Genomic DNA, 18798 nt, shown 5'->3' with positions numbered 1-18798 from the left:
TAGGCTCACAGATTTCTTCAATTCTAGCAATTGTGCCATTGCACTCAGAAAAGAAAAGGGCCAGCAGTTTCATGTGCCACAGACACTTGAAGGAAAAGCAAAACAGGGATATAATCTTTAAACCTTGAAGGTGGGATCCAAATGAAAACAATCCAGTGATCTTTGTTAGGAAGATCTCATGGGCGAATCTGTGAAGTCACTGATTTAGGGCAGCTTCCCCTAAAACTGTGAATTGCAGCTTCCTAGGACCAATCATCAAAAATGCCAGAGGAAGAAGTAGAGCCCAAAATATCTGGTTGCTGCAAGTTTGCAGCACATCCAAACCAAGATTTTTGTCAGATTACATATGGCAGTAAGCTCCACTTTGCCTGAATTGCTCCTTTGAGAGTCTCTACCACCATTGCTTGCTTACCAAATAGGGTATAGGTGTGTGTATGTGTGTGTGCAGTTTGGGATTCTCATATTTTCTTTAATGAACATGGAGCTCTGTGTGTGATTGCATCAATAAGACACTTTCCCAATCCATGTTATTAGATTTGATTTCTCTCCCCTCTGCTTACCAGAAAGGACCTTTCATCAGGCTTATGAAATAACAGAGCTCCAGGATCATGAAGCAGGTGGATTTACAAAGATTCTTTTAAGAGGGTCTCACAAAAGGGTGCAATGCCACAAATTTATCTTAAAGAAGAAAAATATTGTGTTAATAAAAAGAGTGAATATGGGACAATAGCCAGGAAAACGAGTTCGTGTAAGACTTCTGTTGAGACCAATTACCCATAGTATCACTTTAATGAGGTACAAGATTTTATGTGGATAAAACAGGACTTGAGATGCACACGGTGACAGATCTTGGGCTGTGTGTGTGAGCTGTATCCCTTGTTCACGTGGGAAAAATCAGTATTCAAGCATTCCAAAAATTCTTAGTGGGCAACCTAATTGAACAAAGGGAGAGTTCACACTAGCAAGCAAGCACTACCTTAGTGTTATGTTCACTGTGAGATGCACCCTGACGTACCCCTATGCAAAAATAAGTTTGCATATGGTTACTGTATGCGATCTTTGCACACATTAAAATGCAATTCATTTAATCGCCCATGGAAATTTCCTGTAAAAGGATAAAAGGTAGAATTTGGCTTTCCTGCAGCAGCTGTAGCCTTGTTAATGCAGAGGTGCATTTATCCATCTCTTTCTGTTTGTGCTGAAGAAAGAATAAGGTGAGATAAAAAAGAGGATGAAAAAAAAAACAATCCTTCACAAACAATTCATATCTAAATAAAGCAGGATCTGTGCTATTATTTGCCCCAGTGAGTTTTCTAAGGTCAGTCTAACTCATTCTGTTATATAAGAGCAAGGTTAGGGAGAGAGGGTTATACATGGGAAAAAGAGAAAAGTGAGGAAATTTCGGCATCTTCCAGAAAAAAAATGCTTCTAATGTGCTTAAAGGTTGTATGTTAGGGCTCTAATGTTTACACATGAAGAAAATAGGAGCATCGTGCTTAGTCTTCATCTTTGTGAGTATTGAAGTGTGAGTATTGTGTATGAGTATTGAAGTGAAAGGAAGGGAAACCAAAATGTTTGTTTTTTCTTTGGAGTGAGGGAGGAGCTAAACGTAGGTGATATATGTGAAATTAGGATTTGTGCCCTGTACTTCCCAAAGCTTAGCCGTTCCTATAGTTTTGGATCACAGTTCTCATCATTTCAAGCCAGCATGCCTAGTGGCTGTATTGAAAGGGCTGAAAATGGGGACGACTCATATATGAGTTTAAATGCTGCTGTGATCTCATCTGTCTGGTGAAAGCAACAAGATTTATTCACTTAATTTAGCATTTGGGTAAATGTTTTCATTTAGCAAGGAAAATTAGGATTTTGCTCTGATATTAGACCACTTGATTCTTAACTCTAAAGTTTTGGGTGAATTTTTTAAATTATCATTCTACAATCTGAATTTGAAAATTTATCTAACCTTGTTTCTTTTGGCTGCCAGAAAATCATTTTTTCCTTCAAGAAAGATCATTTATATTAAGTGATACCAAAATCTTTAATTTCCCATTGGGAGTGAGGTTTCTGCAGCCTCTGCTACTCGGTTCTTTACCCTACTCTTCCTTCCTTCCTTTGTTCCTCCCTCCCTCCCTCCCTCCCCTTCATTGCCTGAACATCCACCTTTCTCACCACAGGCATGAGTATCTTTGGAAAGGAGACTTTCAACCAAAAGCTGAGGCTGACTTTATGCACAGTTAAGTTCATAGCTCCTTATGCAATTCATGATCGGAAGTGCCAACACTAATGGGCTCACACTCTCATTATGTATGAAGCTTTTTAAACATACTTGTAACAATACAAAGCTATATACACACCACATTACCTGATGCACATATGCATGAGCAGCTGTCTGTCTGGCTCATAGTTCACAATTAAATTGCAATTTATACACATGGAAAGTTTTAAGAAACTTTGTCCTCTATTTCCAGTGGTCCCTGGAGGCAAATTCTAATCTTTGCATTTTGTGGACTGTCCTGTTTTGACTTGTCATCCTCCTTGCACCCAGTGGTTTGTGAAGGGCAGGGGTGCTCATGCAGTATGCATTCCACAATCTCAGATAATCTTCTATGCCACTTGATATTATGAGCACTCTGCTCCATCAAGCATGTCTGAGGCCCGATCCTGCTGGGCCGTAGTGTTGTTCATTTGAACTCTGGCTGCTCAGGTTCATGCCTTAGTTTTATTAAACCCAGCAAGATGCATCCTTCTTTATGTTCCTATTGCCACTGTTCCACCTCTTCCTCTCTGGATTGCTCCTACCGCAAATCCACTTTCCAGGAAGAATGATCTGAATTATTGTCTTTTATTGACTCGGGAGGTGAATTTGTAGTCTCCCGGTGGAACCATAGCTTGCCCTGGTGCGGATGCTTGAAAAAAGAAAAATCTGCCTGAGTTATAGGCTTCCTTGCCAACAGGGTATGTGCTGATGTATGCCATTAAAAACCCAGGACAAGAGTTGTGCCAACAGATCAGCAGCAGCAGCAATAGTAATCAGCATCCATCTGTCAATCACAACACAGCCAAAATAGCTTGGCATCCTTATTGGAAGAGACGCGTCTTCGGAACAGAATGGAATGGCCAGAACAAGGCAATTTGGTGCAAGGATCAATGTCCGTCCTGTTACCGTGAGGCAGATTTGGTGGCCATATCAAATATTTCCTAAGAAGAGCCCTGCCAATTCAGAGGTGCTCATAGAAGCTCTGTTCCTTCCCTGCAGAAGTAAAAGTCAGGCTTGGGTGACCTTCCTGATTTAGGGTTGAAAACCACGTCAAACACGTACTTTCTTTGTGAAATATAACCATTTTATGAATGTATTTACAAAACATTGTTTTGCATTGTGTTGAATTCCTGAGAAGATCACCAGGCCAAAAATGAGCTATAATCAAAACTAGAGCGCCTATAAAAAAATTAAAGCAAAGCTGATCAAATACAGCAGCAGGCAAGATTTTAAAAACACTGAAGACAACTTAACTCTCTTTTTGAAAAAGAGCCTGCATGAGGCGTGGGCTCCATAGCCAGGTGCTGCCACTGATAAAACCTTGTAATGCATCTCTACCATTTGCCCTCTCTTGGCAGCAGAAAAACTGGACTTGACAAGCAAGTGCAAGGATAACAAAGTGTTCTGGTCTCAAATCATTTTAGACTTGGAAGATAATAATCAGCAGTTTGTATTAGACCAGAAACCGTCAGAAGTCAGTGGAGTTTAAACAAGAACAGGGCAATGTTTTCAAAAAAGCAGGTCCAAGAATTTTGGGGGGGAAATAGCTTTACCTTCTCGTGTTACATTTAATTACTACTGGCTGTAATTGCCATTAACTCTTCTGCATTAATGTGTTAATTTATTTGGACACATCTATTTAAAGATGTTTACTAGGACACATTCCAAGGAATACGTGGGCTCAGATCTTCTCCTTGTGCCACAATCTTCATTTAGCATTTTATCTCCTATCTATTCTAGCCACATCCGGTCACCATGCGGCTTGCCATAGTTGCTCTACTAACTGCATTTTGCAACTATCTCAGGTATTGGTTTGGATGCAACTAATGCAATAGCAATAGCAATAGTTAGATTTATATACCGCTTCATAGGGCTTTCAGCCCTCTCTAAGCGGTTTACAGAGTCAGCATATTGCCCCCAACAACAATCCGGGTCCTCATTTTACCCACCTCGGAAGGATGGAAGGCTGAGTCAACCTTGAGCCTGATGGGATTTGAACAGCTGAACTGCTGAACTGCAGTCAGCTGAAGTAGCCTGCAGTGCTGCATTTAACCACTGCGCCACCTTGGCTCTTCCTGCTGGATGGATGCTTACTGAGGCAGATGTTCATTCCAGCTTCCTCCTCTGGAAACAGTGAGGGGAAAATCCGCCTAGGTCTGGGGAAAGAGCATGCAAGCAGCAGGAGGCACCTAATCAATAACTCCCAGTCTCCCATGGATGATCAATCCTTTTCCAGGGCTGAGTCTGTGGCCCATCAATCAGCTAGTGCACCCATTCCCAGGCTGACATAAAGGTTTGTGATGAGACCAGACTGAGGCTGTCGTTTCAGGGTTGGGATACGAAATTAGACAATGGAGTAGATCCCTGAAATAACACCTGGAATCTACCTGTGGCCAATGCTGCTTTTAAAAAACAAAAAAAAAGGATCGAAACAAAAGACAGTTTTGCTGTGTGTCCTGCGCTTCCTGCTTATAATTAGTCTCTGCCGTCCCTCCAGCTGTCTGCCTGCACTCTCCGTGGCACAAAGCTACAGGAGCCGCATTTTGATTATTACAACTATTCTCCAGCTGATCAGGACATGAGTGACTCTGAGCTGCCACATGTCATTGAAATCTATGACTTCCCACCAGAATTCCGCACTGAGGATCTGCTGTGTGTCTTCTGCCATTACCAGTAAGCAGTTTGGTTCTGTTTCTCACCTGTGTTTTCTAGCGTAGCCTTGTCCTCTGAGCTGAAGTGGACGGGATGTAGCATGTTGGAACTGCACCCTTTCAGTGACTTGTTTAAGAGTCACCGACCGGCTGCTTGCTCGCTTGCTTTTATTGCAGCCACCCCCTGCCTCAGGGCCATCATTATCAGCTTTTTCTAATGAGGCTCAGGTTTGGTATGTTATTGCCACCCATTGGGGGAATATTATATTCCTCCCATCCTCTAAGGCAGTGTTTCTCAACCTTGGCAACTTGAAGATGTCTGGACTTCAACTCCCAGAATTCCCCAGCCAGCGTTCGCTGGCTGGGGAATTCTGGGAGTTGAGGTCCAGACATCTTCAAGTTGCCAAGGTTGAGAAACACTGCTCTAAGGATTCTTCCTGTCCTGCAGTGAGAAATTTAAGTGAACACACATCCGTTTCCTACCTGTATATTTTCTTTGAAGCTGCACCTAATTTGATGGTTTTTGTTGGGTTTTTCACTGCCAATTTTCCAGCTTTCTTTCTTTCTTTTTCTTTCATCAGGAAAAAAGGCTTTGACATTAAATGGATAGATGACACACATGCTTTGGGTATCTTCTCCAGTCCCATCACAGGTATGACCTGCTGCTTCTGAGAACCAGAGCTGCTGGGTGTGTCTTTGGATGAAAGATGACAGCATTGGTTGAGTAGAGGGACTCGGGGCTCCTGTCCACTCGCTCTCATTTCTCATCTGACATTGCCTTTATTCACCATAGCGCGGGATGCTCTCAGTACCAAACATCTGATGGTGAAAACCCGTCCCCTGTCACAGGCTACACCAGCTGCAAGGACCAAAGCCAGAGCTTATGCGGGTAAGTCCAGAAAGATTCAAAGAAGCTCCTGGGTTTACCTTTTTCTAGCTGCTGAGTCATACCTGTAACATATATCAGGGGTGGGTTTCAACCGGTTCACGGCGGTCCCCGCAATCCGGTTGGTCGCCGAACCCGGAAGTAAGTAACTTCCGGGAACGGCGAAGCCCCCCCCCCCCGCTCCCGCGCCCACTCCTTACCCAGTTTTGCCGAATTCTGCGCTTCCACGCATGCGCAGGACGCATACAGCGCCTGTGCGATCCTCCAGGAGCAGCTGGAGCATCGCACAGATGCTAGTACGCATGCGCATGGCGCGCGTGTGCTCGCACGCGCCACACGCATGCGCGAGGTCGCCGCCGGCCTCGTTCTAACCGAAACGGTTGGAACGGGGCGAGAAACCCACCCCTGACATATATATAGGGTTGGCCAAGTATTTGATCTGGGTTATATATATTGTCTCCCTGTAGGTATTAACTGAGGCCATCTGATTTTAAACCAGGCTTCAAATGTCCGATCCACCTTTGCTCAGAGCATGTCATAGATGGATTAGTTCTGGTTCTCAGTGCTGATAAAAAATGCCTCCTGATCAAGAAAACTGTTCCATTGGAAATATCCATCATTTCCTCTTAAATTTAGAATCCTGTGCACGCTTCTTCGGTGAAAGAGCTACACTAACATCTGTTGCTGGTGTCCTCTTAGCATTGAACGGAGCTTTTGCAACATCAACAAGGATCAATCCTATGAAATGCTGGGTCATCCCCTCTTGAGTTGCGGTTGGCTAAACTAATTCCCAAGACTCCTTTCAGGCAAATGTGATGTGCTGCTGCATGTTTTAAGTAGTAAACACAGCAAATGTTTTTTTTTAGTTTTCCAATCCTGTGTTGTCAAACATCTGTGAGCCTGAAAAGTGAGCAGCACAATGTTAACACTGCCGTGTATTGTGGTCTGTTTTCAACACAGTATAATGGCGATAGAATTAATGGAACTGAAGAAACAGCAACCCTATAGTTCTGCTAGCATTTGTATATTTGGCCAGTGGTTTTTTAAGTTCATTGCCTTTAAGTTCATGTCCTCTTTATTATTTTTCTGCCCCCCCCCCTAGTTTCATGGGAAGATCTATTGCTACCAATCTTTCACTCTGTTTTGTTATATTCGAAGTAGAAAGGAATGCCTATGTTCTGGGGAAGAGAGCCATCTGTTAATATTTAAAAATGCTCGTCTTCCCACCCTAACAGTGGAAACAATAACTCCAGATATTGAGACATCTGCTTTTCCCTCCTCTTAGAATTCCTGCAACCTGCCAAGGAGCGTCCTGAGACCTCAGCTGCTCTGGCCAGGAGACTGGTGACAGGTGCCCTTGGTGTGCGAAGCAAGCAGAGCAAGGCCGAACGCGAAGCTGAACGCAAGCAGTTGCAAGCAGCTCGAGGTAAGCTTGAAGGAGCAGAGACATTGCTGTATTGGAGATGTGTGTTTGTATGCAGAGGTGGGTGGCACATGAATTAACAACCAGTTCACCCAGTACCGAAAATGTGAGTGAACGCACGTGCCACCCGCCCATGCACCCAGCCTTCCACACGTGCGCTTAGCGCATGCGCCTTGGACATATGCGTGCAACATAAGGTGAAATAGGACAGCATAGCACCGGGGGATGGGGGAGGAGGCAGGTCACAACTACTGGTTTGCCCAAACTGGCAGCAGCCCACCATTGTATGTATGGAAGAAGTTGGGAGAGATAGGAATGGCTATTGTACTTCTAGGAGTACCAAGTGTCTAAAATGAAAAAGATGCAGTCTGCAGTAGCAATGAGAGAAATTACATCATTTCTCTGTGTCTCGGTTTCAAGCTACCCTGCTCTCATTTACTATCCACATTCAGGAAATCTATCTGGCCCAAGTATCTGCTTCAGTGCAGAATGGTAAGTGAGCCAAAACATTTTTGTTATCACTCTGCCTGAGTACCGTAGGGAACTTCTGAATGGCCAGTGATTTCCCTGTCTTGGGTTCAGCAGAGAAACTTAACTCTGCTCTCCTGAAATATACAAGGAAGGAATAAATATATAAGCAAGGAAGAATCAACTGGACTTCAGTCCCCTTTCTTTAACGTTACTAAGGTCATTTTCTGCCTAGCCTTCATGTGCACCAACCAGAGAGCGGTGATAAAGCTATTGGCCTAGCCAGGGGAAGGAGAGTTTTCCATCCTATCTGGCAAATTGTAATGAAATCAACAAAGTATTTGTAGATTCCTACTGTGGTAGAAGTAGAAAGAAGAAAGAGAACCAGCCATTTGCTGCAGAATAGCTTGTGGATATGAACTCCCCCGTCCTGCAGTAGTGTAATCTCTTGAGTAAAAGGTTAGTTTAGTCTTTAGTTTATGCCCGTGTCTATGGTACTGCCAGTCTTCTGTTTATGGTGGGCATCCGGATGCATGTGGTCTTCAAAGGATTCTACCTAGCTTATCTCCAACTCCTCACCCTCCTGGATGGCCTAAAACTGAAACTGAACCCACATGTTCAACAATGCAGTTTTTTGCCCCTAGGGATGTAAAGGACAAGTCATGTTGAACGACTAGAAAATATAGCATAATAAATGTATTAGTTATAAAAGCTATTAGAAGTCTATTTCCTCTTGTGAAACCATAAATCTTCTGAACCGCCTCTGTTCCCATCTCATAAACGTGGGCTAGAAAATCACATAACCAGAAATTCAACCTGTACACTTGTTTTCAATTTAACCAGAATTTCTGAGATTTTGGAAGAAATGTATTATTTATTTTATTTATCTGTTAGATTTCTGCCCAGCTTTTCCATTGTGGCTCAAAGTAGCTTTCATGGATAAATCTTTTCCATATTTTTTTTAAGAAATCCTGCAAGATAGATTGGGCTGAGAATTAAATTTGATTGGGTGAGCTGAATCCAGATCTTTGCAGTCCTAGACAGAACCACTGAGAAAGATGGTTTTTTTATTGTTTTTGTTTTTTGGCCAGAGCTGGTGAATATGGAAGGCAGAGCTGAATCTTGTCCAGATGGGCCAGAAATGATAAAAAATGAGGATGAAAAAAAATTGAATATATAAGCTATGGATTCCCTCTTGGAAAAGAAAGGGTAGAAGTTAGTTTTACCGGCACCATGATCTTTTATGAAAGTGCTGTATTTCCAGCTCCCTTATCATTCAGGCAGCATTGAAAATCAGATAAGAAATAGAGGTCATTAACAATGCAAGTATTTTATTTGTAGCATTTTTCTTTAACAACACGCTTTACACTTCCGGAATATGCTGACAACTTTTTGTCAGTTCAAATGATAAATCTCCAGGTGGTTCCATTTTCTAGTTTTGCCTCTTCTCTCTAATAATTCTGGTAAACGCAACCCCTCTATCTTTCCCTACAGTCCCTCCCCTCCCCCATTTTTCTGTGGCAGATCCTGAAGCAGCTATTTTGTAGAGTATTTGTTGACCTTCTTCAATTGTTCTTTTGAAATTGGAGTATGAGTATTGATTATTCAAGTTTTTAGACATTATTATTGTAACGAACGGTTAAATATTGCTTTTTTCTACTGGTTTGACTATTTGACTAGGATATGCATCCAATAATCACAGACATTTTAGAGAGGGGAAAGCATCAACATTAAATATTGGTTTATGTAGCCTTGTTAATCGAATGCCTTCATTGTACTTACTAAGATGTGCCTCTTTGAATCCAGGCAAGGAGTAGGAATTCTTATTTTCTCGTCCTTTTTCTTTAAGGGCATTGGAAGAGAACAAGGATTCCCTCGAGCAGCAGCGAGATCAGTTTATAGCTCTCATTAAGTGCCTTGAGGGAAGAAAGCTGTGGTATATCCAGTCCCTCTAGGAAAAAAGATATATGGGAAATGCGATTGTGTCAGGTCTTCAATATTCAGCTAAGGACGCTAGGTGGTGCTCCAGTTCTGTTTACTGTACTGAACAATAGTACTACTCCGGAATACAGAACCCCGAGCCAGGCTGAGCTTCAAAGGAGTGAAAGTAAGGCTTGCATAAGAATAGCTAATTTATTTTAATTCTAGCTACCAAGTCAGTAATTTGCTACTCTCCTCTGCTGAGTAGGCTTTCAAGTAGATTACAAGCAAATTCTCTAGGCTGATCTCAGGTGAAATGCAGCTCCATAATACGTTGCATGGATCTGTAGGAAGAGATAAGATTCAGGCGTGCTGTGCAGGGTAATTGAGTGAAGACTTCCAGTGTGCAAGGATGTGAGCATGTCCACAGTTTGCTTAGGCGGCTCTTGGTCTCTGCACCACCTAAGCAGAGACAACAGCCTTCTAAGTCACGAAGGATATCAAGAGAGAATGCATGCACACCAAGGCTGCACTTAAGGGGTCACCAAGGCCCTTGAAGTTGCTGCTCTGATCAGCTCTATTTCACGTGGCCACTACTTCCCTGATCCCATTTTCTCTTGCAGAGCGGAAGCTCTTGGAGGCCAAGCAAAAGGAAGATGCCTGGGAAGGTCGGGAGTGAGTCAGCAGCCAGTGCAAGAAGAAGGAAGTTGATCAGGCCTGCTTGAAAACCTCACAGAGTGGAACTGACAAATGGCAGCTTGTGCTTACAGCATTGAGGGACTCTACCATCCCCTTTGGGGGAAGCAATAAGATACGGGGAGTTGGGAGTGCATTGGAGTATCCAGACATGCCAGGGTGAGTCATGTGAACTCAAGCTACTGGGCTGACTGGAAGGCTGTGACAGAGTGGGACTGGAGTCTGGCAGTATCTCAGGAAGAGCTGCTGTATTGTTAACAGTCCTGCCAGTGCTGTTCCGAATGCCATAGAATGTAATCAAAATGCACTCATCACATTAGTTTAAGGCAGCCTGGATGCAGGGCCTATCTGTGCTCTGGGTCACTGTGCTCAGTGGGATGGGACTGAACCGTGATAGCTTTTAGATCAGGCCCACCAGGATGGCCAGGTGCCCAATGCTGAGCTTGCTATTAAAGTTGATTTGATTTTATACGGTGTCGTGTGATGCAGGCAGCTTTACTGCCTCCAAGTAACTCTATGAATCTTCAGCACTGGAAAGTAAGCAGAGGTATGATAGCAACTCAATGAGTTACTATGGCTGGACTTGACTCAGACTCTCCTCTTCCAGATCCTTTAGAATGGAGGTCAACAGAAGATGCCCAGAAGGAAGGGGCTTCTCTCTCACAAACCCATTCCTGATGGGACCCTCGTAGGTTCACCTGAAGAGCTGAAATGAAAGCAACTCTTCCCCTATGGGGAAATCAGGGGAACTCAGGCTCCAGCTGGGAGACCCTGCTACCCAAACAGACTCTGGACCTCCTAGCAGAACCATTCCTAAGAGCCTTTATGCACTTGTGTGGGATTCCCCTCCTTGTGGCAGGAACATGTTGGCAGCAGTCCTTGCAGCATGTCACGCCTACCCTGTAAAAACAGGCACAAGTAAAAAGCAAGCCAGCTCTGGCCTGTTGGATTTCACTTTACAGGCATTCTCTCCCCCCTCCCCCCGCTGCCGCCCACTCCCCAGGAATGCATCTCAAAAGACCAGCAAACAAGGACCTTTCTGTTCTGAGCAGCTGCGTTACCACCACCCCAAAAGTAGGCGGATTGGCTGCTTCCTGTAAATGTACATCAACAACACACCTTTGCCAGGCTGGGCCGGAGATTCCTGTGGTCAGACACTCCCAGCTGTGCTTGGGGTCAAGCCCTCTAATTCTTGGACCAAGAATTTTGGTTGTCTCCGCTTGGTGCAGAGATCAAGATCCAGACACATCAGTCTGATCTTGCTACCGCAACAGTAGTAGATAGCAATTGCTGCTCAAACTCTAGACCAACACCATCTGACCCAGTCCAAGTTGTGGGTCAAGACAGCCCATCAGAGGTCATGTTGGAGGTGGCATTTTGGAGGAGGGGGGAGCAGAGTTCACTAAGGTGTGTGTGCCTGGCGTGCCACATTGACCTAGTCGGAGGGAGACTGGAGATACTCTCTGGGGGACATTCCGCTTGAGACTGCTCGGGGTCAAATCGCACACAGTAAGCCAAGGCAGCTCTCAGAGCTGGAATGCTCTGGCAAGCTGCCTGTTGCTGGCCAGCCAGACTTAACAGCCATCTCCGTATCTGGAACAGCAACCGGTTGTGTCTCCATTTGAGCAGGGTGGAGTGCTTGCCTGTGATGTGGGCAGTATTCTGGAATAGGAGCGGATGGGTAGTGACTGCTTTTCCTGGCAGTTCTAATAGTCTAATTTCCTACTCTGCCAAGCAAGTGATACCTGAACCAAGCCCTGTCTATTTGATCCAGGTAAATACTCTCCAATCTGATACACCAGAGTGGCTAAATTGGGTTTCATTCCCATTTATAGTTTCTGGCTGTTTGCAGAGCCTCCCTGCACGAAAGGCCAGCAGCATTTGCACCAGAGTAGACTAGCCATCCAAGTAATTTCATTTCTACTTAGGAACAATTGCATTGAAGCTTATTGAGGAATTGTATTTGATTCTTTAAGGCAAATATGCAGATCATTCTTTAAGTTGGCATACCCCGGGTCCTATGCTTAGCTGGTCCCATGCCTTATTCCAGACAGGATTTGTCTTTTCAATCCGTTATTGGCCTATTTCCTGTACTCTTGTCATTTCTCTTAGGATTGCACTGTTGCAAAACATGCCATAGAATTTGAGAAGTATTTTAATTATCTCCAGAAACAGATTTAAGATTTGTCTCCTCAATGTTGCTTTAAAACCTAAACACCAAAAGCGTGTAGTGTTTCAGATCTGAATTATGCAAAGAGGCTTCATATCTAGCATAGACACCCCAGCTTCCCCATCAGCAATTCCTTAAAAAGAAAGGCCATTTCCTAGCCTTTCATAATAAGCTCTATCCAGGAGTGAAATTCGACTTGTTCTATCCGGTGTGGGTGAACCGGTAGCAGCAGCAGCGGGAGGCTCCGCCCACCCACCCTATGTCATCACGTCCCGTTTTTGACACTCTGTGCATGTGTGTGCTCAGATTTGCAAACCAGTAGTGAAGATAAGTTGATTTCATCCCTGAGTCTGTACTCAAGAAAATACATGCGTAAGTTGAGTTCAGAAGGTATTAAAAGCATCTGTGAATGCTCATGTGCTCCTGGATATGTGCCCTTGTATCAGGGCTTATCAGATTCCCTGCCTCGTCTGGCTTTCAATTTTTTCTAGTTTCTCTTAATTTTAGAAGAAGACAGAGAAAGCATGCAGAACATGCCTGGATTCTTTAATCTCATTAAAATAGTTCTGCTCTGGGACATTTGACCAGAAAGTGAGACTTTAAATGAAGATCACAACACACTCCAAGCTCAATTGCCTCGCCACAGTGGGTTTGGGGGTGGGGGGAGGTGGGTTTCTCTCGATTACTTTTTCTTTTATAGCCCCTGGCTTGATCTGGGCCATTCTTGAACGCAGTTTTTCTTTGCATGTTTTATTTCCAGCACCAAATTATTTTGCTTGCTTTATTTCCCATACCAGATTTGGCCCTCGTCTGTTCAGTTTTCATATAATTATTGTGCTGAGGAGACGCAGTAAAGTCCTGGGTCCCTCTGCATAATTTCTTTCCAATGCTCCCATTGGATTGGAAATAATAAAAAGAAAATGGAGTTGTTTCTTGTCCTTTTTTTTTGTCCTTTGCTACTGATACAATCCTGTGTCCCAAAAACTTTTGCCAACCAGAAAAATTGATCAGCACATTCAAACACATGTCAGTGACCATTATACTGACCAATGGTAGATAAATTAAGACAGGTTCTACCCATTTTTATTAATCAGCAACTTTGTTACATAAGTATGGCACAGATATACAGTATTATGTAGAAGTCATTCAAAGATCTCACTTATTAGAGTAACAGTATGTATGAATACAGCAACAATCCAAACTTATGGGGGAGGAGGGGGTAATTGGCAGCCTACAAAGAAATATGAGACATTTAACCCTCTAAAGCACCAGCCTCCAGCATCATCTTTATTTACAATGATTCCTCTGGGCCTCATAGGCCTCCTTAGAAAATACAAGGGGTGGGTTACTGCAGCCCATTGTTTTGTTAAAAGGCTGCTATCTGGCCAGAGAAAAGGCTAGCTAAAAGCTACTTATTTATTTTGCAATATTTGTAAATCACTCTAATCTCCGACACTCTGGGAATTGTAGGAGTATCATGGGAGCTGGAGGAATTAACAATCAGCAATTTTATAGAGTTGCCTTCTGGTAATGGGCTGTTTGTGCTTGCTATAATAGCCACTTGGGGAAAAGTCAAGTCCACCCACTCTTCTCCCACTCACGGCAACCTGTGGTGTGAGTTCCTGTGATGCCCTCACAAAACTCAAGCCTGGCTCTGACTCAAATAGGTTGGAGATCCCTGATATCAATTATGGGCTGGTCAGTTGGACATTCTGAAGCAGCAGAGGAGCTTGCTGGGCTGTGACTCTCCATCTCTCCTGATGGTTTAATACGACCTCCCTCAAAGGCCTTCCTCTGACTGCAAGCTCATTCTCACAAATTTAAGCCCACATTGATTCTTGAGCATTGCTGGATCCTTTGCAAGATTCAGTGGCACAGACCTAAATCTGTGCCAGCAGCTGATTTATTTTTTCTGGGCATTGAACATTGGTAACCATATTTAGATTTCACATTCTGAATATTCCCTCACTGCAGCCCTCCTGAAGTAGAGAGGGGGAGAGCAGAAATGGGTTAACACAGAGTCAGTCATTTGGTTCAAAGCAAGAATCATTTTTAAAATGGCAGAATGTTTCTAGGTGTTTTCATATCAGAACTGCAGTAATCTAAGGAATAACCTGGTCATTGTTGATTTCATAATACAGTTATTGAGTTTATTTGCTGCACATTTCAAGATAGAAACTTGAAAAATCTGATCCGGCCAATTCTGGCTTGGGCATCATGCCCATTCTCCTCTGCAGTGATCTTATCGTGACTCATGCACCTCTTTACCAGGAAATAATGTTTTAGCTAAATTCAGCCCTTTTGGGATTTTGAAAACATTTAATACTGAAAAGTAGTATTGAAGCCGTATCACAAATGGCTATGAAATAAGTATCCTCCGGAGCGATATGTTTCATTCATTCTTCATTTCTTAAATCCTCAGTTTAATTCAGTTTAGTTGGAATGAGAGTTTGGATGTTTGCCCTCTATTAAAGGAATCATTGTAATCCGTTCCAGTGTATTTCATTTCTCCCTGTTTGTTGCGTGATAAATTTCCATTTCTTGCTCATCTGTTGTATATATAATCCTCACTTGTCTTTTCATGGTTGCATTTCTCTTGGGAAAACATGTACATTTTCCAACAATTTAAAATGTGGTGCTTTCTTTCCGAGAAAAATTAAGTATTCTTCCCTGTCCAAATATACATATAGTGTCGTAGGAATTGCTTTTTGAAGCATGAAAGTTGGATGGAAGTTGCCTCACCATCCCAAGAACAGTCTAGGTCAGTGTTTCTCAACCTTGGCAACTTGAAGATGTGTGGACTTTAACTTCCAGAATTCTGGGAGTTGAAATCCACATATTTTCTATCTGACAAGGTTAAAAACACTGGTGTAAGTGTTCTTTGCAGAAGTACCAGGCACATAGGAACTCTTGAAGAGACTTTTCTGCCTGATCAGCCTGCCACACATTCCAAATTTTATGGGATAATAACATCTTGTCTTCCACTACTTGTGGGCTTTTGTCCTCAGAAAATATATAAAGGCGGAACAACTGTATGATATCTCTTGATTAGTAAGGTTGGGACGTATCTGGAAACAGGCAAAGGTGTGACATAGTGTGAAGTTAATGACACTAAAAGCCTCACAAACTCGTACTTCTATAACAAGAATTTTGATCTTTGAACACCTCAATAAGAATCAGAGCAGCATCAAACACTTTTGGGAAGCCATTGAGACAGCCATTTTGAGTCTGAAATGAGGTGTTTCAACTCAAATTCAGACTAGAAACCGTTTACATACTCTAATGCCTTAAAATGGTGAATCAAAGGAGTAAGGTAAATGTGAGTCTGTATATTACCAAGAAAAAGCAAGAAGTTTGGAAGTGAAGGAGAAATGTCTGAAGAAGAGAGAGAATTTATTGAGATTATGGTGCATATGAAAATGTAGGGAAGGAGCATATTGAGCAAGTGAAGATTTGAGGTGCCTTTTTTTTTACACAGCAACATGAAAAATGGCATTAAATTAATAGATGAGGACTTTATGTCATATAATGAATATGAACTCTATGTTCTTCCATGCCCTTTCTGTTCCATGTAAGCCTCAAATATGGTTGCCTTCTTGCCTCTGCACTCCATTAAACCATGAAGGTTCTTTTCAGCTTCCACTCTGTTAAATCTATCCTGCAGATTGCAATCAATTTCTCTTTTGCTTTTCCTGTTCCCCATGTTTCAGTTATTTCTGCTTCCCTTATGCCTGTCTGGTCCATCTAGCAGAGATATTTAATCTTCAGAGCGAAGATCACATAAATTACTTGATACAAATGATGACAAGGAGAAAAAAAATCAAAGGAGATGAGGAGACTAAGAAAATAGAATCAGTCTCATATTGCAGAGTTAGCATAGCGCTGAGCTGCAAGATGGAGGTCTGTAGTTGTACATACAAGATATTTCATGAAAAATGACTCTCCCCATGAATTGCGAGCTGGTGAGAAAATTTGCTGAAGAAGCTTACTAAGAATGTAATCACTGTTGGTCACACAAATAAATATTGAACTTATATTATATTCACAGCTAAAATAATCTGTACAAAAGTGTTGAAGTTGCTTTCCAGAAACTCCTGGAGTTTCTCCATGAAAAAACCAGGAAAGATATATGTGTTTTCCAGGAAGAGGTCTCATTTTTTAAAGTCTATTTGAGATGAACAGTGTGATGACCCTTTTCTCCATTCCATACACAAAGTATTTCTTCAGTGTGACAGCAACTTCTATACCTTCTGTTCTATAGCATCTTACCACTGCTTCTTATCAAAGTACATGAAATGGATTTCTCCCTCTACCCAACAGAAGATTGGCCTTCATACTGCTTGAGGCTGAACATTTTGGCTCCTTATGTGTGTAATATCATTTATTAGTTAATTGTGAGGATTATGAGATTCAGTTTCTACAGGTACACTACTGGAATAGAATCAGTTCCCCTGTCCATTCAGATAATCCTGAGCTTGATAACCAATTAGAGGTAATTCTTAATTCAGTCATTTAGCAATCATTTGAAGTTATGAGAGAAACTCCATAAACCACTTAACCCGTATTTGAAGTTATGATGTCTGATCAAACAGTAACCTACTTGGGGGTTGAGGGATGGTGGTAAATCAAGAACTACATGTATTCAATCTGGGACAAGGCAATTTCTTCACCATATGTAACTTTGTTCAGACCACCTTCCCACTCTTAATGGTTTTTTTAAAGTCCAAGTTGAGCGACCTGTTATTGAGTGTCAAAATTGTCTATATCAGCTGAGAGAGAGAAAAAGAGGCACTGTTTTTCAAATTTCACTTGTCTCCTATTCATGAAATGGAATTTCACATCCAGAATGTCAATACTTGAACCATTTTGGACAGCACTTCAAAATAGTTCAATTTCCACTCTATTTTGGACTTCCGGTGAGAACACGGTGAGCTAAACTTCCCCAGAGTGAGGATGGTACAGATTGGTGGGCAAAGAGTGAATCATGCTGAAATCTCTCCGGAGAAAGGAGGGATTGTGAGATCACCTACATGTATTCTGGGCAGCTGTTTCTTGCAAGTGAACTGCATGTTTTTGAAGTTGGAGTTGAGGGATTCCAAATAATGTCACAGTTATAATGTAACCTATATGAACAAAAAGCTTGGCCAAGATTAATTTCATATTTTTTTGAGATTACCTTTTTACTGTCTATGAAGAACTCTGAAGAAACTTCTTGGATGAGAAGTGAAACATCTTCAAGGAAAAACAAAGTAAAATTGCCTTTTTAAAAAGTACCTACCCTGTTTCCCTGAAAATAAGACTTCCCCGTATAATAAGCCCAATCAGGCTTTTGAGCGCATGTGCTAAAATAAGCCCTCCCCTGAAAATAAGCCTTCCCCGAAAATATTGCAACACAGCAGCAGCCATGAGGTGACCACACTCACTGCCTCCTGCACCTCAAAAATAATAAGACCTCCCTGAAAATAAGGCCAAGCGCTTATTTCAGGGGTCAAAAGAAAATAAGACCCTGTCTTATTTTCAAGGAAACACTGTACATGTTTATTGCTTTTCAAATATTAAGAAACTTCAGAACAGCAAGAATTATGGCATTCACTGGGTGACTTTCCTTCAACCCTTTATGAAAGAAGTTTAAGGAGGAGATTAAGAATTTAGAAAAATTCTTTTTGGAGGGAATAAATGGCAAAAGGTTGATTAGAGTATTGTCTTTTTTAATGATGTAAATGGACTGAAAGTCTCTATGAAATTGAAATAAGATTTTGGAATTAATTATAAGAAGCTTTCCTATACAAAATCGCTGGTGTTTTGAATTCTGGAAAAAAATGATAGGATGGGACCTTGAATGTTGGACACTAAAGGGAACTTGGGGGAACTAAAGGTTACAATTAAAGGAAATGTCCACTTAAACTTGGCTTACTAGTACAGAATGGAGCAAAACACTTTTAACATTGGACATACTGAAGGATATTTGTGAACAGGATGTCTGCCTAAAATGTCTAGATAAACTGTGTGTAAAATGATTTTTTGGAAGACGAACAGGTTCTACTAGATAAGTCTAATATTGATTTCAACATGGATTTAAAAATGACAGATAACAAGAATAATCTGGAAAAAATATGATATTTTTGGTATACAAATGAAACCAGCTGATGTCTTAATAATGAGAAGGGACATATAAATAACAAACAGAAGAGGGGCTTGGATAACTTTCCTATATTAGATTTACAAAAGAGACCTTGAAGTTTTGAAGGATTTTATGAGATGAGACAAAGGAAAATAAATTCTTGGACATATTTGAAGAGATTAAAGAACAACATTGTGAAACATAAG

At 42.0% G+C, this 18798-nt stretch overlaps 1 protein-coding gene across 1 annotated transcript in view; it reads left to right on the top strand.

Annotated features, from left to right (window-relative positions):
• The window catches only part of R3HCC1L (R3H domain and coiled-coil containing 1 like), a 44648-nt gene extending 33878 nt beyond the window's left edge, over positions 1-10770 (top strand). Inside the window, exons 4-8 of the mRNA XM_087725707.1 lie at positions 4755-4930; positions 5490-5560; positions 5702-5797; positions 7080-7220; positions 10229-10770. Coding sequence (XP_087581833.1) covers positions 4755-4930; positions 5490-5560; positions 5702-5797; positions 7080-7220; positions 10229-10284 — 540 coding nt within the window. The 3' untranslated portion in view covers positions 10285-10770. The remainder of the gene's footprint in view (positions 1-4754; positions 4931-5489; positions 5561-5701; positions 5798-7079; positions 7221-10228) is intronic.
• Positions 10771-18798: the final 8028 nt, after the last annotated feature.

Source organism: Thamnophis sirtalis, unplaced genomic scaffold, assembly GCF_051295495.1.
Source record: "Thamnophis sirtalis isolate CommonGarterSnake01/CBP01778 unplaced genomic scaffold, rThaSir2_p1.2 scaffold_11, whole genome shotgun sequence".
Classification (NCBI taxonomy): Eukaryota; Metazoa; Chordata; class Lepidosauria; order Squamata; family Natricidae; genus Thamnophis; species Thamnophis sirtalis.
This window is presented reverse-complemented; position numbering and strand designations above follow the sequence as displayed.